The sequence below is a fragment of the Anabrus simplex genome, chromosome 13 (genome assembly GCF_040414725.1).
Source record: "Anabrus simplex isolate iqAnaSimp1 chromosome 13, ASM4041472v1, whole genome shotgun sequence".
In the NCBI taxonomy this organism is placed as follows: Eukaryota; Metazoa; Arthropoda; class Insecta; order Orthoptera; family Tettigoniidae; genus Anabrus; species Anabrus simplex.
In genome coordinates, this window is record NC_090277.1 from 13473925 (window position 1) to 13490001 (window position 16077).

The 16077-nt window shown below is 39.0% G+C and overlaps 1 protein-coding gene across 7 annotated transcripts in view; it reads right to left on the minus strand.

Moving 5' to 3' along the window:
• The window catches only part of E(bx) (nucleosome-remodeling factor subunit NURF301 E(bx)), a 464290-nt gene that overhangs the window by 50983 nt on the left and 397230 nt on the right, over positions 1-16077 (minus strand). For all 7 annotated transcript variants that reach the window (XM_068230140.1, XM_068230142.1, XM_068230143.1 and 4 more), the window contains one exon: positions 11950-12274. In XM_068230140.1, coding sequence (XP_068086241.1) covers positions 11950-12274 — 325 coding nt within the window. The remainder of the gene's footprint in view (positions 1-11949; positions 12275-16077) is intronic.

Below are 16077 nucleotides of genomic sequence, written 5' to 3' on the forward strand. Positions count from 1 at the left end.
GCTGTTATAAACAATCAGCACGATACCAAACTTCTAACACAAGAGTAGAGAGTGCTAAATGACACTTCAATCGATAAGACAGGAAGGACAGTCGTTTTAGCCCTTGGTGAAAGAGACTTTGAAGAGCTCAAAAAGAGAAGCCTTAAGGCTAAGATCGGACTTGGGCAGATCAAGTCTCAAATCATCAGGGGAAAAACGAAAGCCAATGTCGAGCTGAAGGTCCTTCAGGCCAATCTTCAGCATAAAAAAGCAGCTGTGGCCAATTTTGCCAGGAAGTTCAAGTCCGAGGCTATTGATGTGGCCCTTATTCAAGAGCCATGGGTAGTCAAGGACAGAGTAGCAGGACTGGCGGAATCTGGAAGTAAGCTGATGTACGATGCATCGGAAATACCCAGAACGTGTCTTCTTGTGAACAGGAAATGAAAATATCTTATGTTGCAGGAACACTGTTCACGGGACTTAACTATGACCAAGATTAAACCTGGAAATTGGGAGGGACCCAGAGAAATAACCATAGGCTCTGCATACCTCCCATACGACTCAACTAATCTGACCCCATCACAAATTGAGAACCTAATTTACAACGGACAGAGGAAAGGCAAACACCTAGTCCCTGGAGCAGATGCAAATTCACACCACACGGCATGGGGCAGCACGAACTGCAATGTAAGAGGTGAGTCTTTACTAGAGTTTATTACTGGAACTGAGTTGACGATACTAAACCTAGGAAACAAGCCTACATTTATAAATAAAAATCATAGAGAGGTAATAGACATTACATTAAGCACTACGCATATTGCAAATTTTATTAAAGACTGGAAGGTGCTGGAGGAACCATCATTGGCAGACCACCAACACATCCAATTTGCATAGATGCGAGACTATGTGGGATTGCTAGTTGTTTTACGTCGTACCGACACAGATAGGTCTTATGGCGATGATGGGATAGGAAAGGGCTAGGAGTGGGAAGGAAGCTGCCGTGGCCTTAATTAAAGAACAGCCCCAGCATTTGCCTGGTGTGAAAATGGGAAGCCACGGAAAACCATCTTCAGGGCTACCGACAGTGGGGTTTGAACCCACTATCTCCCGGATGCAAGCTCACAGCTGTGCGCCCCTAACCGCATGGCCAACTCGCTCAGTACTGCAAGGAGAAACTACCCCTTTTATCATTTCAGTTTGAACTTCCAGATAATGGCTGCAATCTAGTGGACACTAGATAAACTACTATCCGCAGCCAAGGGACGGGAACTGTATAGGATATGTGCAGCTGCCTATAAATACGCGTGAGAAAAACGTCCGTATGATATGTGGGTGCCGTCCACAACCAGGAAAGCAGTTCACTCGTATCACATACAGGCAGAGTGTTGAAAATGTTAAGTAAATTGGTTTGGACATCAGTGTTTCAAAATCAGCTTGTGTTATCTATCAAGAAAGGTCATCTGAGAGAGGAGAATATCACCATAGATGATGACTGCAAAAATGAATTGCAGTGCAAAGGAAGTGTGATTCGCTACTTAGGGGTGAACTTCATTAACAAACTATCCACTCTATAACATGTAAAACAAGACTGAAGCCCTTGTTAGCTCACCACTGTTGCAATCCAAGCAGAAATTTTCAGTCTTAAATATTCTCATATACCCACTCCAAGTTACTCCTCTAAAAAAAGATTTCCAAAATTCTCCTGATACACATAAATTATTAGAGAGATGAACTAGGAACTACCAGGAGATGTTCTGGATCACATGGTTTGAAGGAAGTATAAAGGACTTGGTTTGGTTTGTGCTACTTGGGAAGCCCAACAGCAGCAATAAACTGTCATCATTTTCCAGCTCCAGTTTCCCGGGGGTAGTGTGCAAACGCTCGCCACTTCTTCCTGTCAAAGTAGAGTTTCTGTTCCTCTATGTCCTCCCTGTTGACCACTGATTTCACAGTGTCTATCCATTCGTTTCTTGGCCTTCCTCCTGACCTCTCCCCTCTCACATCTTGGTCAAAGTAATTCTTTGCTGTTCTTGTTCCGTCCATCCCCACAATATGTCCATGCCATTGCAGCCTGCCTCCTTCCTGTTTGCTTCATTTCTAATCTTGTCCTTCCTGGTCTTTTGGTTCATTGTCCTGATGAATTTCATTTCTGTTGACAGGATTTTACTATCTGCCTTGTTATGCAGGGTACATGTTTTGAGTCCATATGTGGGAATTGGAATGAAGTAGATATAGAACATGGTCAATTATGATTTCTGGGATTAATGTTATTTGCTTTATATCTCACCAACTACTTTTACAGTTTTCCGAGATGCCGAGGTGCTGGAATTTTGTCCAACAGGAATTCTTTCACGTGCCAGTAAATCTATCGACATGAGGTTGATGTATTTGAGCACCTTCAAATACCACCGGACTGAGTCAGGATCAAACCTGCCAAGTTGGGGTCAGAAGGCCAGCGCCTCAACCGCCTGGGATATTTTATCAATCTCTTACTGCACCTGAGAACTGTGCAAGCTATTACACTCACTTGTACTTCTGATGTATCACAACACCTAGGGTATTTACTTCAAATATGGAATACCACTCCATCTACTCATCAATATCGGCACTGTATTGTTGCTCCCGGTGGCGCATAACACTTCCACCATGGAGCACTAATTTTACTCTCTATGAACTTGCTTGTTTCTCCCTCTGAATCAGCGTCTGATGATTATGAGAGACCCTTAAGAGTGGACGTGTTTGGCGGCGTGTCGGCCATGGCACATTGGGTAACAGTTAAGATGAAGTGTGCAGCGGTGAAACTTTATCCTCATGGAGGATGAACTAATGAGGTGAACAAACCATTTGGTTTAACTACACATCTTTGGGCTCCATAGAACTTAGTCTAGAGAGAAGAGGAGTGAGCAGGATGCTCATAAAATGGATTATGGCCTCACTGCAGGGCTGTCAAGTTCTGTTGACCCTCAACGCAGTAATGTTGAGAGCTAATATAGACAGGGGGTGTCCACAGGGAGGAGTATTATCACCAACATTATGGTGTCTGGTAGTGGATGAACTACTTACCAGGTTAAATGTTGGGAGGAATCTACGCCCAAGGCTATGCAGATGACATTAGCCTGATGGCGGTGGGAAATTTCCCCAGTACGGTTTCAGAGCTCGTACAGAGCTCCCTACGTAGGGTGGAAAGATGGTGCCACGACACGGACTTTTCGGTTAATCCCGACAAGATGGAGCTCGTGGTATTTACCAGGAGGAGGAGGCTAGACGGACTGTCAGAGCCTTTCCTATTTGGAAAAAAATTAGTTAAGACAACCTCAGTTAAGTACCTAGGAGTAATCCTTGAGGCAAGACTGAGTTGGAAGAAACATATAGACCATAAGGTGGATAGGGCTCGCAAGATTATGTGGGCCTGTCGGAGGGCCATCGGGAAGACTTGGGGCCTAGGACCTAAGGTGGTCCAGTGGCTCTATATCTCCATTGTACAGCCCACGATCACCTATGCATCTTTAGTCTGGTGGCCAGGTTCGGAGAGTAAAACTGTGACCACCAAGTTAAACAGTGTCCAAAGACTTGCGTGTCTAGGAATAACAGGGGCACTGGATACTACACCATTATGTGCAATGGAGGCCATTGTAGGTCTTCCCCGCTTACATTTATATGTTAAGGAAATAGCGGGAATGAGTGCCTACCGCCTCTGGTCACTCAGAGGATGGTCCTTCAAGAATCCGAATAGAGGTCATGCCTCTATTCTTACAAGGCTTCACCAGACCTGCCCTACGACAATGATGATCGGGGACCTGATGAAGCCTAGTTTTAATTTGAATTATAAGTTCACAGTGGTGATACCCACAAGGGAGGAGTGGACCGCGGATGCTGGGGACCGTCTTAGGTCTGGGGGCTGTACATGGTACACAGATGGCTCGCGGACAGAGACGGGCACAGGCGCCGGGGTCTGGGGGCCTAAGACTACGCTCTCCCTGCCTATGGGTAAATGCGCTACTGTTTTTCAGGCCGAAGTATATGCAATACTGGCCTGTGCTGTATATATATGGAACATGCCTGGACACAGAAGATGCGTCACCATTTACAGCGATAGCCAGGCAGCGTTAAAAGCACTATGTGCAGATAAAACGACATCAAAAATGGTATGGGAATGCCAAAGGATGTTAGATCAGCTGTGTGAACTTAGCTCAGTTACCCTATTATGGGTCCCTGGGCACACAGGTATCAGTGGAAATGAAGCTGACAAGCTAGCGAAACAAGGCTCAAAAGGTCCTTTCATAGGACCAGAGGCCTTCCTGGGAGTGTCACTCCGAAGCGTGAAACTGGTAATATCCCAGTGGACAAACCAGTCTCACTTAAACATTTGGAAGAGGTTAACTATAGCACGGCAGGCACATGAACTTATCAAAGGGCCTAGCCAAAGTTATAAAAAAGGTCCTGATAAATTTGAATAGGACCAGAATGCGAATGGTAGTTGGACTGTTGACAGGCCACAATACCTTACAGAGACACCTACACATCATGAAAATCAGTCAGGATGCGATGTGTAGAAGATGCGGTAGGGAGGAGGAGACCTCCGTGCATGTGTTATGTCAGTGCGAGGTTCTTGCAAGCACTAGACATCGATATATTGGCTCACATTTCGTGAGCCTGGAAGACATCAGGAATGCCAACATCCAGACACTGGTATCCTTTATAGGAGCACTAGGGCTGGACTAGGCAAACCCATTTATGGGACACAAAGGGTCTTCATAGACCTACATGTGGAGCCCTGCGAAGGCATTCTTTATCTATCTATCTATCTATATATCTGTCTAAACCATTTGGTTTATTGATGAGCGTTTCACTGCATGATTTGTGTAATTTATGCATTGCTAGGCGTACTTAGGGTGTCTCTGTTCGTTGGTAAGACATACTGAAGCAAACTTGATAAAATGTAAGTAGATTATGATTATTATTGTATGTTACAGTATAAACCTTCCGGTGTGTAACACTGTATTCCAAATCCTGCACAGTTATGTAAAATTACCTAAATGGTTTTTGGCATTACATAAGGACGCCAATGGGTGCCATATTTAAATCTATTGTCTACACAATAATGATCTGTGAAAAAGACAATGCAACCTACTAAAATTCCATTAAGTTATTAATATTAATTACAGTTTTTTCTCTAAGTTATTATATATTGAAATGCAGGCTTCATTAGGTTGAAATTCATTGGTGAAATATTTGTGGTGATATCCCTTGCTGTGATGTATTCAATATTAATGTAGATTTCATTCTCCTCTTTTTTCTGACGCTAAATTTATTATTAAACCTTCCAGGTATTAATTTGTTCTATTCCCTCCAGTGCTTAGTGTTTCTTTCATGTACTTACCGTTCCTAGTTTATATAAATTATTATTAATATTGCACTTTACGTTGTTTCATTTTATCTTTGGGTGCCTCAACCCTTTACATTTACTTTTGCTAGTGGCTTTACGTCGCACAAAGGGCTAGGAGTGAGAAGGAAGCGGCCATGGCCTTAATTAAGGTACAGCCCCAGCATCTGCCTGGTTGAAAATGGGAAACCAGGGAAAACCATCTTCAGGGCTGCCGACAGTGGGTTCGAACCCACTATCTCCCGGATGCAAGCTCACAGTTGTGCGCCCCTAACTGCACGGCCAACTTGCCCGGTACCCTTTATTTTATTCACCTTTCATTTCTTATTTCAAATATTAACATTTTTCATTTTAGTTTTAATTAAATTAAGTTTTACTGTGGTCGGTGTTGGGCACCTTCGTTCTAAAGCTTCTTGCCATTTTATGAATTTTATGAAAGGGTCTAAGCTGTAAACTTGGTCTATTAAATTAGCACTACTATGGATTTCTTCATCTATAATTGAAAAAATGTCGTCAACAAACCTTAGCCAGATAATAATACCTTTTTCTTCATTTAAAATTTTATGTTTATCTAAATGATCCGTGTATATTTCAGCAAGGATACCTGATGCTGGGGATCCCAATGGGAGACCTCTCTGTTGATATACTGTGTTATTGAAGGAAAAATAATTATTGTTAAGGGTAAATTCTAGGAGTAGCATAAATTCTTCTATTTCATGGTTACTAAGTTTCTTATGTGTCCTTAAGTTGTTCTTAATTATATCTAAGAGTTTCTTTTGTAGGGATGGTAGAATACATATTAGTAACGTCGAATGAGTTCAAGGTGAAAGATGGCTTTAATTTAGTGTTCTCAGTAGTTTTACAAAATTCTATTGAATTACTGATTGTGGTTCCCCTTGGGAAAGTATAGTACTTTTTTTTTTTTTAGAAAACTATTGATAAATTTGGAGGTTTTATAGGTAAGGTTGTTTTTTTTAAAAGTTAATAATTGGTCTTATGTGTGTGTCAGGTTTGTGTATCTTAGGCAAAGCTCTTGCTGTCGGTAGTCTTGGATTCATGTTAATTAAGCTTGATATTTCATTCTCAACTACAGAGGTAGTCAGTCACATGGCCTCAAAATCTACGAATCCATCCTTGAGAGCAGGATAAAAAAATATGTTGAACCTACACTTGAGGAGGAACAACATGGATTTAGACCTCATAGATCAACTATAGACCTCATTTTTGCCACCAGAATGCTGTATGAGAAGTATTGGGAGAAAGGTAAAACACTTATAACTGTTTTTCTGGACATCGAGAAAGCATATGACCATGTACCACGCAGGCATATATGGGAATGTTTGAGACATAAGAAAGTGCCCGATGACATCAAAGCACGAGTACAACGATCATATGATGAAACCAAGTGTTGTGTCCAGGTTCAGGATGGAAGGTAAGATTGATTTGAAACGAAGACTGGAGTCCAGCAAGGAAGTTGTCTTTCACCACTTCTCTTCATAATCATAATGGATGAAGTTTTAAAAGCGGTTAAGAGAAAGGATCCAACAACTAATGCCCTGGTTTTTGCTGATGATGTAATGGTATGGGGTGAGACAGTAGCGGAAGTACAAACTAGACTAGATCTCTGGCATGAACCTTAGGTCTCAAAATCAGCAAAACAAAGACAGTTGGCTTGGTGATGAGTAGAAACTCTCCAACTGTTCATCTAAGAATTGGAGATGAGGAGATGGATATTGTAGACAACTTCCAGTATTTAGGCAGTGTTCTGTCATCAGACAATACCATACATCAAGAGATTAGTAACAGAATACAGAAAGCTTCCAAATTCTATCACGCTGTACGTCAAATACTTTGGGATGAAACATTTCCATTAGTTTCCAAAATCAGCTTGTACAAAATATATCTAGTACCTATATTGATGTATGGCCTGGAAGTAGCAACATTTACTGGACCAACAAAGTCGTCTTCAGGCAACAGAAATGAAGTTCCTCCGTTCTTGTCTACAAAAAACAAAAATGGATAAAATAAGGAATGTGGATATCAGACAACAGCTTGGATTGGAAAGAAGCTTGCTGGAGACTCTAAAAGTGAAGGGATTGCAATGGTATGGTCACACGAAAAGAATGAACCCTCACAGGGCTCCTCGAACATACACTAACCACAATGTTCCTGGGAAGAGACCAAGAGGAAGACCTTGTGATGTTTGGGAAAAACAGATAATGAAGGACCTTGAAATTAGAGACGTGAACTGGTGTCGCATATATTAGCAGCATCTGTGGATGGATAGAACAAACTGGAGGAGGCTTGTACACAACCGTACCCGGCTTGCTGGAGCGAAGAAATGATGATGATGATAAGGATGAAATTAATGTTTTTTGTTTGTTTTAGTTTTCTTTAGACAATGTTAGTAGAGTCTTTTTTAATTTCTGTGAAAGTATTATCTGAGAAAAATGCTTCGTTTTTTTTCTATGTACTCTTTCTTGTGCATGATAACTGACACATTACCTTTATCTGCTTTTGTGATTATAAGGCCATTATCTTTTATTTTTTGTTTTAAGCCTTTAATATCTTTAGAAGGTAAATGGGGCATCTTACCTTTCTGATCTTAAAATAATTCTTTCTTTTTGACTTCAAATTTAGTTTCAGGTTGTTGATCTACTGTGAGCTGAGCTATGACTTGTTCCACTTCGGGAATGGTTGTTATGTATTGATTTTGGTTATATGGACTAGACCAATTATGTTTGGGTCCTTTGTTGATGATCTGTAACTGTTTGTCCTCGAAAACAACGTCAGTTAGATTCTTAGTTGGAGGGTGGAAGGTTGAATTGGGTTCGATGTTAATGGTGGATTGATTCTTTTGACTGGTTTATGCTTTTTTGCTTTACAGTAAGATTGTGAAGTTTTTGTTCAAGGTTTCTTGGTTTTTTTTTTTTCTTTTCTCCAAGATGTTTTGGATTTTAGTATTACCATATTTCAAAAAGGAATCCAATTCAAGGGAGGAAGCTTCTAGGTGAGCATTATAAAACTTAGAGTTTAAAGAAGACTTCTTTCTGTATAGAAACTTAATTTCATTTTTGATACATAAGTTGTTAGTTTTTTCCTGAGTAGCTTTATGCCATTTTGTTGTACAAAGTTTCCTCTGTACAGAATTTAGAAATTTAGGAACGAGTTTTTGATGTAAACACTGTTTTAGGAAGTTTATGTTTTTGCCAATTTTTGACACTTTAATCATCAAGTAAATAGGTGTTTGATTGTTTTTTTTGCCTGGTTGGCTAAATTAAAGCTTATAAATCTTACACTTTGTCCCGTATTGGCTCAACACAACTAAGGTTAAGTTATAAGGAGATTCCAACCTTCCAATACTTGTCAATTTTTTATAGCTAGTTTACAGTTTACATGACATAATCCAGCTTAATCTCTAGGTGTATATACAGTAAAATAGAACAGGTTTCCTTCCGATTATGGAACATCTTCAGCTAAAAGATTTGACAAAAAATGGCAGGACAATTAAAACACATGTAATGATTATGGTGATGAAATAAAATGTTCATTCATGTAGGGTTAAAATTTCCAACAAGTCAATGTCCACGTAAAGAATAAAATCGGCGTAAGGGGTCTTCTTTATGCTGGAGACGTGTATGCTTAGAAACGGAGAACAATCATCATCATCATCCTAAACCATCTCCAGTTTCCCGGGTGTGGTATATGAGCCTCCTCCATCTCATCCTGTCCTTGTACCATTCTTCCTCCACCAACTTGTCCCAATCATGACCTCTCAGCATTACATCGCTCTTAACTAAATCTATCCATTTCCTTCGTGGCCTTCCCACGGGTCGTCTTCCTTCTACCTTTCTGTCAAATTCCTTCCTTGCAGTTCTGTTTACTGGCATCCTCTTCATGTGACCAAACCACTTCAGTCTTGATATCTGAATCTTATTTAGGAGAGAATTGTCTATTCCTACTTCTTCTCTAATTTTCTCATTCCTAATCTTGTCTTTCCTGGTTTTCTGGATCACAGTGCGTAGGAATTTCATTTCAGCTGCCTGAAGTTTGGAATTATCTCTATTGGTCAGTGTTGTGGTTTCGAGACTGTATGTAAGAATTGGTGTATAATAGGACTTGTACAATGTCATTTTTGTTTTCATGGGTATTTGCTCATCCCACAGCAGGTGTCTTACCTGGTGGTAAAATTGTGCTGCCTTATTGATTCGATTGTTCACCTCATGTTTTGCTAGGTTGTCATTTGATATAATGCTACCCAAGTATTTGAAAACTGGAACGCTGTCCAGTTGAGCTTCATTTAACATGACTATTGGTTCTGCTCCTTCCCCATACACTTTCATCACCACAAAACGGAGAACAATAAAAAACTAAATTTCCTGGATTTAACAGTCGAAAGAAAAGAAGAAAAGTTATCCTTTTCAATCTTTAGAAAACTGACCCAAACTATAAATACCATACAAAAAGATTCGTACCATCATGAGGCACATAAAAGGAGTTCCTTTGTAAGCATGTTGAATAGATCCTTTAACATTCCCTTGTCCAAAAACGATTTCCAAAAAGAAATTAATCTCATTTACAAAATAGCGATAAGCAACGGGTACACAAAACACTACATAAACAGATTAATAAATAAAATGAAGAATAAACTTCAAACGCAGTTGATAAAAGAGCATAAAAAGAAAAACTTTGCCACTTTCACTTATAATAATGGGAACATTTACCAGATTACTAATTTTTTCAAGAAACTTAATTTCAAAATTGCTTTTCGCACCAATAGTAATAATCAACGTTTAATTTTCAATCACCAAAGCATTGCAAGTAATAACAGATATTCAAATTCGGGGATATATAAACTTAAATGTTCAAATTGTGCCAATTCATACATTGGGCAAACAGGATGTAATTTCCTAATAAGATACCAGGAACATATTAATGCTGAGAGACATAGGAAGTACTCGGCCATGAGTCTTCATATGACTGAATATAAACATAATTTTACGACAATAGAAAAGGACTTGACCATTCTGCGAACGTTAAACAAAGGTAAATTAATGAATATTTCGGAAAATATCTATATTGAGATTGATCAGAAACAAAACCCCAGCCAGAACATTAACAAAGTAACGAAGATTATCAATATATTGTTAGAAGAGGCTAACCAAATTAAGATTTATCTAGAAAAGCCGTCAAAAAAGACCCAGAAAAACAACCAACACACCTCCTCTCAGTTAGCTCCACCCTACACAACATTCCCCCTACTTCTACCGTTTTCCTTCGCCTATCACAACACCACTTCTCAGTTAGCTCCACCCTACATAGCATTCCCCCTGTTTCCCCCACTTCCCCTACCTCTCCTTCCGCAAGCTGCCCACACACACATAGAACTCAGTCAATTGATGACACGGCGTAAGGGAGAATGCTAAATACAACACGACCGATTACGAGGTAAACAATTTCATGTATCATTATATAACTCACCAAAACACATTCTTACAAGGTTTTCTCCTTTAAAATATTTCCCTCCTTACTTAATTTCTTCTTGTTTCAGACTCATTTTAATAGTCTAACTGCAAAACTCAACTTCAATTTCGGTTGTTTCAACAGTTCCCCCGACAACCATTAAGAAAATCTTTTACATTCTCAATTTTATCTTCAAGATCAACAAGCATACACGTCTCCAGCATAAAAAGAAAACCCCTTACGCCAATTTTATTCGTTACGTGGACATTCACTTGTTGGAAATTTTAACCCAACATGAATGAACATTTTATTACATCACCAAAATTATTACATGTGTTTTAATTGTCCTGCCATTTTTTGTCAAATCTTTAGCTGAAGATGTTCCATAGTCGGAACGAAACATATTCTATTTTATATACACCTAGAGATTAAGCTGGATTATGTCATGTAAACAATAAACTAGCTATAGAAAATTGACAGCTATTGGAAGGTGGAAATCTCCTTATAACTTTATCTTAGTTAAGAAGGAAAAACCATTTCGTGTGAAGCAATGATCAAAATTTACCTGTTACAGTTAAGAGCAATGGAAGAAACTATGAGAAATACATGATTGCCATTCACTGACAATGCAGGGTGTATGATTCTCTGCCTCCGTATCACAATATGTCATAATCATTTCATCCTCAGAACGATGTCCAGGTCGCCTACAGGCGTCAAATCAAAAGACCTGCATCTGGCGAGCCGAACTTGTCATCGGACACTCCTGGCACTAAAAGCCATACGCCATTTCATTTCAATGTTCTATATCTTGTTGAACTTCCATGGAGCCAAGTTAAGGGTTATGTGCCAAGGAACAAGCATCTGACGTACGTCAGTTCATTCACGGTTTTGTGAATCCACAGATAAATGGAAACGTGTTGAGCATGCCAAGAAAGACCACTTCGTTTTCCTGTATTTATCTGGCTTTCTTCCCACATCAAGATCCACGAGTATGAAGCTGGTGAGCTGGTGAGGAGGGAGCATGCAGAGAACCTGCCACTATCACGTGCGCAAGACCTCCCTTATAACATTTTTTGTTCCTTTCCATTACTTATATTACACACAAGATGAATGATGGGACATACTTGTTATCTTTGGAATCCAGCTTGGCTATTTTTCGTTTAGGCGACTCCCACTCGTCCTTCATTCCACCAGCTCCGGTCGGCGAGCTGAGCCCAGACATCGACGGCGATCGCTTCTTGGCCTGCACTTTGGTGGCGGCGGGAGACGCCATCGTCGTGATCAGTTGATTCGCCGCTGTCGCTGCAGATACCAGAGTGCTCGCGGCGACCTGCATGCCAGGCTCTATCTTCTCCTGCTTCATCTGTTGTTCCTGATATCGCTGAAGATGGAGAAGTTTCTCCTCTATTTCGGGATTCAAATTCTCCTGCTTTAGGGCATTCTTGATAGCTGCAAGAATAAAAACATTAGCAAGGACATGCACTACACCTCTCTCACTACGAGAGTTTCTAAGAGACAAACCTAATATACAAGATCTACCAAATTAAAAAAGGTCGATCAGTACAATTCTTACATCTAAAATACATTTTAGATTGCATGCAAAGGGCTCACTCCTGAATGAATAAGCAGAGGATTCAGTTCTCAACAGTACACTTGAATGAAGTCTCATCCCTATCCCTATCTCTAAAGAAACAGGACTCTTAAAAGTCAATTTTTGTTGCTGAAGTATATTAACCCGGTGAGTACTACGCCCGCCTATAGACGGGCTGACGCTGGTGGTCCAGCAGTGCTACGCCGCCCATAGACGGTGCACAAGAACTTTAATTTCTTCGAGTTTTCCAGTTCACTCTCGAGTGCCGATTCGATTTCTGGCATGTTCTGCCATCTGTTGGGCATTATGTAGAACTAACTGATCACGACTTATAGCTTCAGGAAGTAACTTATAGAGCTTTTTGTAGACGCCTGCAGAATTAATATATGATGTAAACAAACATCCAATCAATAAATGAAAAAAGGTTCCACCTAATCGATACTTTCTCTTTTTTATTTAGCCTTGGGCTATTTATAAAGACATTAATAATCACAGAACATGTTTCGATTGCTTAGCAATCATCATCAGCTGTTTACATGTAGCTTAGGTAAAAATAGCATAAAATTAATCTCTTAACTTACAGTAAAACATTACCTTGACAAGGTCGAGAACAGCAGATACAAACCCACACCTGTAGCACGGGTAGTAAAGAAAACAAACTGGACAAGGGTCTTAATACAGACGATCTAACTTAACAAGTTCTCGAACACCAAATAGTAGACTTCATTCAACAGCGGGCCACACTTTTCCATCTAATAAGAGACAAGTGAATGGGAAGAAAACCAGAAGCCGTTTTAAGAAGACATAAACACTTCATAAACATTCCAACAGGAACATTTTACCAAAAATCTCCAAGTTTTTAACAGCAAGTGATTTTATTGGAAAACCTCTCAGGACTTATAGTGAACCTAAGACATTTTAGTCCAATAAGTGTTTTTAATATTAAGTTTAATGTCCAACTAACAACTGCCCTCAATGCACTACCCCCCCTCCCCCACCTACATGTAAACAGCTGATGATGATTGCTAAGCAATCGAAACATGTTCTGTGATTATTAATGTCTTTATAAATAGCCCAAGGCTAAATAAAAAAGAGAAAGTATCAATTAGGTGGAACCTTTTTTACATTTATTGATTGGATTACAATATCGATACGTAATGAAGTGGATAGTCTGTAAACAAACATGGCAGAACAACAAGCTAGTTGCTCTTGCAGCGATGTTATTTCGGATCAAAGAATCTTTCAGTTATTAACCACAACGGAAAGTGATGATGAAGATGATTTTAATGTATTGTTAAGCGATTTTTAAAGTGAGGGTGATACAGTGCTGAAAATATTTCAAGTGAGAAAGAAACAGAGGCTCCTTCTAAACGAAAGAAGAAAAACACTGAGTTCAAAAGCTATTTCATCACTATTTTCCTGGCAGACGGATAATTTTTCTCCACCAGACTTCCAAGTAACTGTGACAGACTCTGGAAGCCAAATAGTGTTTTATGACAACCACAAAATCATTTATTTTTCTAAAACTTCTGTGCCAGTAGAGTTGGTGCAGCTGGTTGAACAAATTGGTATCACAAAGAACCGGTGGAAAAAATGAACACTTACCACATTCCAGGTTTAGAAAGTATTTTAAAATATCAACTTATGTACTTGTACGGCATTACATGTATTAGTTGCCTACAGATTTTAGGAAATAATTTTATTTTGGGCTCTTTACTGTGTATAAATGTGATGTACTCATGGGCACAAAAAGTGTAATTTTGTTTTCTCTCAAAATGATATTGAATATAAGGGTAGGATTTTCCATTTGCATTTAGATTTGTAAAGAACCAACATTTATAAACATTTTAAGCTAATCACCCCACTGATAAGTTAAAAATTGAGGCTTCTACAAATTTCTTTTACATAGGAAGAAAAAACTCAGCACTGAGGTACCAGTCAACTGGTAACTCAGCACTTAAAAGGTTAAAGAAGAGTTATCACAATTGTAGTTTGAGCCATCAGTCCACAGAGTGGTTGCATCCTACATCTGCTCTAATCTGGCTGTCATATTCATACCTTGGTCAACCCCTACCATTCTTACCACCTTCACTTCCCTCAAAAAACGATTGCACAAGTCCTGGGCATCTTAAGATGTATCCTATGATTCTATCTCTTCTTCTTCTTCTTCTCAAATTTAGCCAACTGTTGATAAACTTAACCATAATAGGTATATGATTTGCATATGCATATTGTTTATTCATTTATTTATTTCATTTATTATTTATTCACTCATGCATAATGTTCCTGGAACATGTAAGGATGAATAAATAATTTTCAATCATTAAAAGTGTATTGACAAGGTGGACCCAACATATAGTTTCTTTAAAAAATTTAGCCAAATCAATCTCTTACCAATTTGATTCACTATCCCTTCATTTGTGATTTGATTTATCTCACCTTCAGCATTCTTCTGTAATACCACATTTCAAAAGCTACTATTCTCTTTCTTTCTGAGCTAGTTATCGTCCACGTTTCACTTTCATACAACGCCACTCTCCAGACGAAAGTCTTCAAAAACACATTTCTAATTCCTATATCAATGTTTGAAATCAGCAAATATCTTTTCTTAAGAAAGCTCTTCCTTGCTTGTGCTAGTCTGCATTTTATGCCGCCCTTACTTCTGCCATCGTTAGTTATTTTACTACCCAAGTAACAATATTCATCTACTTCTTTTAAGACTTCATTCGACTGCACTCCATTACTTTTGTTTTGGACTTATTTATTTTTTATCTTGTACTCCTTATCCAAGACTCCATCCATACCATTCAGCAATTTCTCCAGATCGCCTGCAGTCTCAGATAAAAAAATATCACTGGCAAATCTCAGGGTTTATTATTTCCTTTCCTTTTATTGTGATTCCCTTTCCAAATTCCTCTTTGATTTCCTGTACTGCCTGTTCTATATAAACATTGAAAAGGAGAGGGGACAAACTGCAGCCTTGCCTCACTCCTTTCTGGATTGCTGCTTCTTTTTCAAAGCCCTTGATTCTTATCACTGCAGACTGATTTTTATGCAGATTGTAGGTAATTCTTCTTCCTTGGTATCCTATCCTGATCACCTTCAGTATCTCAAATAGCTTGGTCCAATCATTATCAAATACCTTTTCTAGATCTACAAACTCCATGTACGTGGGCTTGAGCTTAATTTGATCCTCTAAGATCAGACGTAAAGTCAGGATTGCTTCACGTGTTCTTCTTTCACACACAATTATCACAACAATTTTCATATTGTATGGCAATATCTACCTATTCTCTTGTACAACTATTCCAGGCATTTCACTCATTGGTAAAGCATGAGTGACACAGAATACTCTCAATGACAAGAGAACAGCTTCGACTGGACAATACAGATTCAATAAAATGTGGGTAAATGATCAATTAATGTGTCCTACCTCCTCTGCGAAACATGTGACCTTACATGTAATAAATATCATTTTTGGTCCGTATTGATGATGTAGATTGAAATAATAACATTAAGTTATTTATTAGACCACCTAATCAATACAAAATCGTCTTGGATGATTTACATAAATTTGTTAGCTAATAGTGGGACATGTTTCGCCTTCTCTGAAGGCATCATCAGCCATAGTCTTAACCTTAAATTAAAAATAAGCGTCTAA